The following is a 9,813-nucleotide window of genomic DNA, read 5'->3' on the forward strand; positions in this document are numbered from 1 at the left end:
AAATTGTATTGGTCATATTAGTCGTTGTAAGAACATACTTTGTTATTATTTGGCTAATTTTGCTCGCTTAGAAGGTAGAAGAGTGCTTTGGTTGAGATCTGGTCCACCAAGAGCCATCGAGCTTAATAGAGCATACTCTATTATGTTGAGTGATTGGGCAATATAAGTTTTACACCTCCACCCCTAACCCGCCCACACACAAAAGGTTTCACAGGTGACTTGCATCTTCTTTTCAAAGCTCACTACAGGAAATTTACGTTTCCCCGTGTGGCAAGCCATAAGTCGAGTGTTTTTTGGGCATTTGGCTTAGCCGTGTACTTCATAAAGAACACCCGGTAACAACAAAGCACCCGACTTATGCTATCCTATGAACGGAGTGACCCGGAAAAACTTTCGGGTTATAGGCGACACACGGTATCTACGCAAAAAACACTCGGCTTTTAACGTGCCACCCAGTAAAAATACCTGCCACGCGTCTACAACAGAGACGATTGACGGTGCCGTCACGCCGTAAGTTATAAGCCGAGTGGCATTCCGTAGCTCTCGGCCGTGTGTAGCTGTAAGTCGAATGGCATTCCATAGCTCTCGGCTTATATAAACCGTGTGACTGTTGGCCCTTGACTTAGGTAAACAGTGACGTGGCTTGCCGTTAGGGCCGGGATGCCGTCAAATATAAACCGTGTACCTGCTGACACTCGGCTTACAGATCGTTGCTCGGCTTATATATAAGCCGAGTGTTTTCGCGAAGGCTCTCGGCTTACACCTGATAGCCCGGTCCCTAGTAAACCGTGTGGTGTAAATAAGAGAAAACACTTGATATATATGTAAAGCGAGTATAAACCGGTATAAGCCGAGTGTTTAGGGCACTCGGTTTATAAGTTTTTTTTCCTGTAGTGGCTTGGGGTTAAGCTAGTGTTATTTTTAGAAAAGGCCAAGCTAGTGTCTGTGCATATGATTTCCCTATCGTTGTTCGATACACAAACTCAAGGTCGGCTCCGGGCAATTAGTTCGTTGCTCGTGCCAAACTATTCTGGCTGGGGTGCACATTAGATACTTCCTCGATTTCCTTATACAAGGCCTTGTATATTCGAGCCAAACATTTAAGTTGATGGATTTGAACAAAATAACAAGCTTCAAATTTTAAATTTGAGTATTCCTTTCGATTAAAATTAGTTGTCACATCTTTAATACAGTATTACAAGCGTTTATATTACTACTGTATTCTAATTATCTAAACACTCTTATATTACTCCTAGTTTATAGAGGGAGTATAACCTAGCGAATCTCCTTGATCACCTTCGTGTCGATGCCTTAAGGAGAATCGACGGTCGGGGTCACCCATCGACACCGTGACGACAGTGTTGCCATCGTCCGGCGCGCAGCGTCCCCGTCGTCCACACGCCCCCCCGGGCGCAAAAGTCCAAGGCCGAGCCGTGGACCAGCCCACCTCCTCCTCCTCCCCCCCCCCCTCCCCTGAGCTGTTCACCACCACCACTAGTCCACCACCACCACCACACGGCACACGCCCCTCGGCCTCGCCGCCGCGATCCCCGCCCCCGCCACGCCGCGCCGCGCCGCGAGCAGCGATGCAGTTCCTCACCACCTCCGCCGCGTGCTCCTCCTCCGCGCCGCCGCTCCCGCGCCCCGCGCACCTCCTCCGGGTCTCGAGGCCCCCTCCCTTCCCCCACCTCCGTCGCCGCCGCGCTCCCCACCCACCCTCAGTATCTCTATCTCTAGCCCCCAAACCCTCGCTCCTCGCCGCCTCGCGCCGCTCCCTGCTCTTCACCCCCCGCGCCCACGGCGACCACCACCACCACCACCACCACCACCACCACGGCCACGGGCACGGGCACGGCCACCATGGGCACGGCGACGACGGGGTGGAGGTGCGCGGGGGAGGCGGGGGCGCGGCGGTCATGCGGATGGCGAGGACGATCGGGTGGGCCGACGTCGCCGACGCGCTGCGGGAGCACCTGCAGCTCTGCTGCATCTCCCTCGGCCTTCTCCTGACGGCCGCCGTCTGCCCGCACGTCCCGCTGCTGAACTCAGTCGGGCGCCTGCCGGCCGCGCTCATCGCCATCGCCTTCCCTCTTGTCGGGGTAAGATCCGCTGACGCTTCCCAGCTGTTAGTTTCTACAGTATAAGTTAGGAGTACATGGGAGCAGTTGAAGTACCAGTGCCAATCTAGTTAGAGGCATGGCGTTGTGAGCTCAATTGTATGCTAAGCATATTCTTGGGATTGTACTCATCAGAGGAAGTTCTAGTTCATGCTTTTTATGAAATTGAGTTCTGTTGAGAAATTTGCTCGTAAGAGTTTATAGAGAGTAACTGCTAATGTGATAGGCGTGATACCATTACAGAACCTTAAGTCACCTGTTTATGCTGATACAGCTGACCACTGTGAATTCAACTATACTTCTGAGCAGCTGAGTTGATAACTTTGATACTGTAGTACCACTTTGGCGGTAATATCGTGTAGACCGCATATCAGGCCGAGCAGCAGACCAACACAGAAACATACTCAAGAAAAATTGAGAAACGAGGAGGTATATTCGATACTCGATAATAATGTACACCATGGAAAGTTTCAGTCCAAACTTAATCTCTTCCGTAGTGTTTCTAATAATCAGAGCCACTGGTTGCAAAGAAAGTCATTGTAGCTATATTCCATTGAACAGGGAAGTGCTATGCTTGCTGTGCTCCTGTACACAGAAAAACAGATGTTCCTTGCTTTGAGATTGCTTGTCTGTGGAATGCTTATCTGACATTTTTCTTGTTTCCATTGTAGGTTTCTGCAGCACTTGATGCCCTTGTAGATATTGCAGATGGAAAAATAAATATCCATGTCCTCATGGCTCTTGCAGCATTTGCTTCTATATTTATGGGAAACTCATTGGAGGGTGGTTTACTTCTTGCAATGTTTAACTTAGCCCATATCGGTACATATTTTTGACATTCTTTGAAACTCTCCCCATTTTAGCTTCTTTTTGTGTATTCACTGATGGTTTTCTCTTCTGTCGTCATTTCATACAGCTGAAGAGTACTTTACAAGCAAGTCAATGTATGATGTGAGGGAACTTAAGGAAAATCATCCAGAATTTGCACTGTTGTTAGAAACAAGTGGAGACGAATCGGCACACTTTTCAAATCTAAATTATGCAAAAGTTCCTGTGCATGACCTTGAAGTGGGTTCTCATATTTTGGTCAGAGCTGGTGAGGTGTGTTGTTTGTTTATTTAAAACTCCCTGTATTCCTATTTTTTTTGTTCATTTCATAGTCTCTTCACAATTATCACATTGTTATTGTCTTTCTTTCAATTGGACTTGCTTCATGTTACTAAGTGAGCATAATGGCTATATCCTATCTTCTTCTATTCCTTTTTCATGTAGATGCTATTTGTCTAGTCTAGGTCGTTGGGAATTTTATCTCATTGTGGCGCAGTTCTTCTATTCATTAGGCTGTGCCTGTTGATGGAGAAGTTTACCAAGGATCGTCCACAATCACCATAGAACACCTCACTGGTGAAACAAAACCTGTTGAGAGGACAGTGGGGGATGCTATACCAGGTGGAGCCAGGAATTTGGAAGGAATGATGATTGTAAAGGTTAGGCCTTCTCTTTTTTTCAGCAAAGAGACCTTCTCCATTTTCCTTTGCTCGTTTTGTTCACTAATCCTGAGATGCTTCATTTTCTTATCTTGCTTTATTCTCGTAAATAGGATATTAGGATGCCTACTGCTCACACACAAACACGATTACAGTTATTTAATAGCAGGTCTGTAATATTTAACTTGCTGGTCATGGTTGGTACTTGGTCTGCATAGCCATCTTGACGAGATGAAACCATTCCAGACTGACAGAAAACATCATTCTGTGATATTGTGGAAAACGAGAAACAAACCTAATTAATTTGTACAAAATGGACAAACCTAATATTGATTTGTTGGTAGTTACCAGCAACAAATTTGCTATTCCTTTTTCGCGTAACATAGCATTAAGTTAGTGAAGTACATTATATTTGGCGTGTCTCCTTCCAGAATGTTACCTTTTCATGCTTTTATTCATTTACCTTTCTTTCTAGGTGACCAAATCATGGGAGGATTCAACACTCAACAGAATTGTCCAGCTGACAGAAGAGGGCCAGCTAAACAAGCCAAAGTTGCAAAGATGGTTAGATGAGTTTGGGGAGCATTATAGCAAAGTTGTCGTGGCTCTGTCTTTGGCTGTTGCACTACTGGGACCATTCCTCTTTAAGTGGCCCTTTTTCGGTAACTCAGGTATTCCCCTAAGATCACATGACATGCTGTGTTGGTGGTTATTACAAATACTTCATGCTTCAGAAAGCTCAGTACTGATGATTTGGCAATTTGTTCTGAACTGATGCACTGGACTCTAGGATTGAGCTTTCTGTGCTCTGACATTTTCTTTAGTTTGTAGGGGTTCAATTTACCGTGGGTTAGGACTTATGGTGGCTGCATCTCCATGTGCATTGGCAGTAGCTCCATTAGCATATGCCACTGCAATCAGTTCTCTTGCAAGTAAGGTACTGTCTGGAAGTTTCAGCGTTCTTAGCTCTACTGATTATTTTCTTCAGTTGGTATAAGCAGTGCCTTCTCGACTTCCAAATTTTGTGACATCATCTAGTATTATATTCTACTTTTTATCAGTATTTTACTGGGATATTTTTGACTCAATTTTCTGTTTTATGGTTATGTGCACAATGGCTGCCAGAGATAAGATCATATTAATCTGAATTGTTTGTTCTTCTACAACTATATTAGTGCCGTCCTTACTTCTGACCTGAATGCGTGCATTGCATGATAGCAGTTATCACTTCGAGCCCATCTTATCAAACTGTGGTATCTTGGTTGTAGCATTTACTATGACCCGTGGTCCTGTTTTTTGAATGAACCTTCTTCTGGAATGTGATAGTGGAATTATTCTCTTCTTTGTTCTTCTGTAGGGAATTTTATTGAAAGGCGGGCATGTATTAGATGCCCTTTCTTCTTGTCAGTCTATTGCTTTTGACAAGACAGGCACATTAACAACTGGGAAGCTTATGTGCAAAGCAATCGAGCCCATTCATGGACATTTGGATGCGAGTAATGGTGTCGACCCCTCTTGCTGTACTCCCAACTGTGAAAGTGAAGCTCTAGCTGTTGCTGCAGCTATGGAGAAAGGAACAACCCATCCTATTGGAAGGTGAGGAAAATAGATAATTTTCCCAAAGGCCATATTTATTTATTTATTTATTTGCATGCATCATTATGAATTAGAACTATGTAACCCTTGGACATAAGCATGCTAGCAATGGCTTGGGTCTAGTTCCCTTGGGTCAAATGTATTGATAACGCATTGAATTTATAGCCAACCCAGCCATCCAGGGCAATGCTGCTGATAGCCAGATTTTCATCAGATTGCTTGACGAAAGAAATCTGCTAGTTCATTTTAAATTACCTATCAGTAATTACTTTGGTATTCAATTGTGTCTGGTTTGACGTCGACTAGAATCTGCCATGTTCTGCTATTGTCTATTAGTGTACTTTAAAAACAATATTGTGGTTTTCTTCAATGTGAAATTCAAATGTGTGCTTGCAAAAAAAGAAAGATAGAATGCAAATATGCAACACCTTTTTAAACGTATTTTCTAAATATAGTGCATAGAAAGACATGTTTGACTAATCTGTCCCTTAAGTGGTACGAGTCCACATGTTGAAAAAAGTGGCACAAGTCCACTGCTAACTAGTGGTGATGAATCCTTGCAATCCCAATATAGTGTGTACCATGCTTGATTTTCATTAGCTTACATATGAGGTGCCAACAAGAATACTATCATATGCCCTTAAACTTAATGTAAACTTTCTTGTCACCTGGCACTATTTTCAGCTTGATGTTCAAGGTCATAATGTTTAATTTATGCTCTTTATCATCTCGTGTATGTTATGATTTATTGTAGAATAATTTATAGCAGTAAGTTGATATTGATTGTATGATTCACAGGGCAGTTTTAAAACACTCTGTTGGGAGAGACCTCCCAGTGGTTGCTGTTGAGAGTTTTGAGAGCTTACCTGGTAGAGGAGTTGTTGCTACTTTGAGTGGCATAAAGGTATGTGTAAGTTAGATACTATATATTTCAACCAGCAAAGTCATACGGAAATTGGTAGATATATCAAGGAAGAATTTTCTGTCGGCAGGTTATTATTGTAGACTTGACTCCCACAGTGGAGAGGCAGGGTTGGCCACTGTATCTCTATATGTCATGTTCACTATTTTGGAATACAGAAACCATTGTAAATATGCTTAATTTGCAGGGAACTTATATTTTGAGAGTGTTTTCTAAATTTAAATATGCCGAGGTTAATATTTAAATCGATATAGTGCATATACAATTCTTTTTTTTTTTTGGATTTCTCATGCTCTGTAGAATTGGTCCTAGTCATTGTTTGGTGTCGTGAAGGTTAAAGGAGAGTGGTTTTAGAAAAATGAAATTACTTGGCTGGATGTTTTTTTTATTAGCTGAATTGCATAATTATAGCATGAAAGGAACACCCTTAAAACAGGATAATGAGATGATGTATCAACTTTGGATGGTGTAGATCAAATTGGTTTAACCATCTCATTCGGGTGAAAAGGAGTGGAGGAAGTCGAAGTGTTCTATTGAAAAATGCCACTGATCTTTCATTTACTATAAGCAACACATACTCATTACATCCCTATTTACTCATTATGCTATGGGTATGTCCCTCGTAGATTGAACAATAGCATGTACATTGTGTGTTGTTTGGCCAGTACGAAGCATAATAGAACTTGGATCTTGGTATGTTAGGTTGACACTCATCTATTTCTATCACAGGCAAGAGACAATGAAAGTGAGTTTGCTAAGGCATCTATCGGTTCCGTGGAATATATTTCTTCACTATACAGATCTTATGGTGAATCTGAACAAATAAAAGAGGCAGTAAAGTGTTCTGCATTTGGTCCTGAATTTGTTCAAGCCGCTCTCTCAGTAGATAAAAAGGTGAGTTAGGAAAAATCTTCTCATATAAGTATGCCTTTTCCCCTTGCCTTTTGATGTTCTAATTCAGGCTTGAGAATTGTTTTGGAATCTAAGCTGGATTACTTATTGTAATCTAAGCTCATATGTTGCCCCACATCAATAATAAAGTGTGATTTGTCGAACACTATTTCTTCATTTGGCTGGTTCAGTATGGTATATACGGGAGAGCAAAGCAGAAATGAAAACATAAGTCGGTCTATATATGAGAAGTTCCGGCAGGCTGTAGTGCCTTTTACACATAATAAATCTGCGAAAATATTCTTGCTACATGCCTACGTCCATTTGAATGTATTATCACCACCAAATCACCATAGAAGTTGTTGATTATCTGAAGGTTTACCTTCCATGTATTATTTATCTGGTCAATGAATCTTATCAGGTAACCCTTTTCCACTTTGAGGATGAACCCCGTACCGGTGTATGTGAAGTTATATATACCTTAAGAGAAAAGGCTAAACTTCGAATCATGATGCTTACTGGAGATCATGAATCAAGTGCTCAGAGAGTTGCTAAAGCTGTATGTATCGAAGAAGTTCACTTCTCTTTAAAGCCAGAGGACAAGTTGAATAAAGTAAAAGCAGTTTCAAGGGAAGGAGGTACTTCAGTTTCTTGTGGCTGTCAAATGGCAGTTTTATGATTACAACAGTTTCCCCCCTTTCATATGTTATTCCATTATTGACATATCTAGCTTAGACACCCATCACTTAATCAAAATGGTTTGCTTATTTGACCTCCTTCCGTGTTGCATGGCTTGATCAAATTCCTAAATTGTTTTCCTCAACTTCTACTCCCTCCGTTCCTAAATATAAGTCTTTCTAGAGGTTCCACTAAAAGACTACATACGGATGTAAATGGACATACTTTAGAATGTAGATTCACTCATTTTGCTTCGCATGTAGTCCCCTAGTGAAATCTTTAAAAGGACATATACTCCCTGTCCCAAAATAAGTGACTCAACTTTGTACTAGCTTTAGTATAAAATTAGTACAAAGTCGAGTCACTTATTTTGGGACGGAGGGAGTAGTTACTATTGTATGTGATCTAACCTACCAGCTACCACCTCAGGTTCTCGGCACTTTTTCCCCATACTAAACTCTGTTTATTGTGCATTTGAAGCACTCTACTTTTTGTCAGCCCAATTTTTTCTCATAGAAGTTTCCACTTGCAGTCATATCACCATATGCTCACTATTTGGCCCAAGGGAAGTTACTTCTGATGGCTAATCATTATGGTCCTTTGCATTTATTTTTCAGGTGGAGGTTTAATAATGGTTGGTGATGGTATAAATGATGCACCAGCTCTTGCAGCTGCAACAGTTGGTATTGTTCTAGCACAACGCGCCAGTGCAACAGCGGTAGCTGTTGCGGATGTTCTGTTGTTGCAGGATAATTTATGTGTGGTGCCATTTTGTATCGCTAAAGCTCGCCAAACAACTTCATTGGTAATGTCTCTTGTGAGCTAAATGTGGAACAGTTACCGATACAGTATTGCTGCTTACAATTTTGAGGTTCATCCTTGCAGGTGAAGCAAAGCGTAGCTCTTGCCTTAACCTGTATTGTTTTTGCTGCACTTCCTTCTGTCTTAGGATTTCTTCCTCTTTGGTTGACAGTAAGTAGCTCTTGCCTTAACCTGTATTGTTTTTGCTGCACTTCCTTCTGTCTTAGGATTTCTTCCTCTTTGGTTGACAGTAAGTTCGTTCTTCCTTGCATAATACTCCCTCCGTTACATATACATACGACAAGAATTATGGAACGTGGGGAGTAACTTACCGATGCATCTAGCATATTTGATGACCACTTGCCAATGACCCGAGGCTAACAAGCTGTGTGGCATACTATGAGTTGAAATTATAGGGGTGAAAATATGGTCATTTTGTATTGATAGTGAAGTGTTACATGTTTTGGCTGGACGAGCATTATCATATGGTTGTTATTTTTGAAGGAAATCAATTTAAGTCAGGCGGATAAATTGACAGGTTGATTGAAACAAAAATACCCGGATATTTAATATGGGTTAGAGTATTTGGTCATAGTGAACTCAAATATGCAAAGTCTTGGATTTTTAAACCAGATTTTCCAGAGTTATCTATATGTTAAACCTCTTGATTCACAAGCTTTTTTTGTGATATATTTCTGCAATGTCTACGTGGTTTTCAATGTCTTATCATGTTGGGATGTGTTTAGTGTGAGTAGAACACCAGTTGATTCTAGTGGAGAAGATGATATTGTACCTAAAGAATCTACGTACCATAATAAATAAAAGCTGGAGCTTATACAGTTAAGAACTCGGGATTACTTTCAAATCACATGTGCTTTCTTGTTTCTCCCCAACCCCAGTAGTTTGTGCACACGCTTCGTTATTATTGTGTCATCTGTTGCTATTTACACATTCTGTCTAAATTTCAGGTTCTTCTCCATGAAGGAGGGACCCTTCTCGTTTGCTTGAACTCAATACGAGCTCTCAACCCTCCGACATGGTCTTGGGCAGATGACATCCGACAACTCGTCCATAGCCTAAAGAACTATGTCTCGGCAAAGTTGAATAGCTCCTCCTCAGATTGCTCAGCTAGCACCGTTCCTTTGTAGACATGTATAGCGGCTGTTATCCTTGTAATTTTCATTGCATGAGCTGTGGGGCGTTTAGGGTGACCTGATTTTTATAGGCTGTACTCGTAGCACCACCTTGTAAAGAAAACATGCCTCGTTTCATGCTGTGTTCATAGCAGTGCCTAGCATCCTATAATCCAACTGTTGGCTGA

At 41.8% G+C, this 9,813-nt stretch overlaps 1 protein-coding gene across 1 annotated transcript; it reads left to right on the forward strand.

Annotated features, from left to right (window-relative positions):
* The first annotated feature begins 1,482 nt into the window (after positions 1–1,482).
* LOC123407761 (probable cadmium/zinc-transporting ATPase HMA1, chloroplastic) lies at positions 1,483–9,813 on the forward strand. Its single transcript, XM_045100963.1, has 13 exons — positions 1,483–2,099; positions 2,789–2,939; positions 3,034–3,218; positions 3,458–3,604; positions 4,080–4,275; positions 4,429–4,541; positions 4,962–5,200; positions 5,999–6,104; positions 6,852–7,016; positions 7,435–7,651; positions 8,309–8,496; positions 8,577–8,663; positions 9,461–9,813. Exons 1-13 carry the CDS (start codon positions 1,587–1,589, stop codon positions 9,638–9,640), a joined length of 2,487 nt encoding a protein of 828 aa, XP_044956898.1. The 5' UTR covers positions 1,483–1,586; the 3' UTR covers positions 9,641–9,813.

This window comes from Hordeum vulgare, chromosome 7H (assembly GCF_904849725.1).
Source record: "Hordeum vulgare subsp. vulgare chromosome 7H, MorexV3_pseudomolecules_assembly, whole genome shotgun sequence".
Classification (NCBI taxonomy): Eukaryota; Viridiplantae; Streptophyta; class Magnoliopsida; order Poales; family Poaceae; genus Hordeum; species Hordeum vulgare.

Bases quoted from the DNA above. Each gene is read 5' to 3' on its own strand.
- LOC123407761 (XM_045100963.1), top strand. From the start codon at position 1,587: ATGCAGTTCCTCACCACCTCCGCCGCGTGCTCCTCCTCCGCGCCGCCG. The intron at 4,276-4,428 runs GTATTCCCCTAA...CATTTTCTTTAG, and splicing joins GCCCTTTTTCGGTAACTCAG to TTTGTAGGGGTTCAATTTAC. The intron at 4,542-4,961 runs GTACTGTCTGGA...GTTCTTCTGTAG, and splicing joins TCAGTTCTCTTGCAAGTAAG to GGAATTTTATTGAAAGGCGG.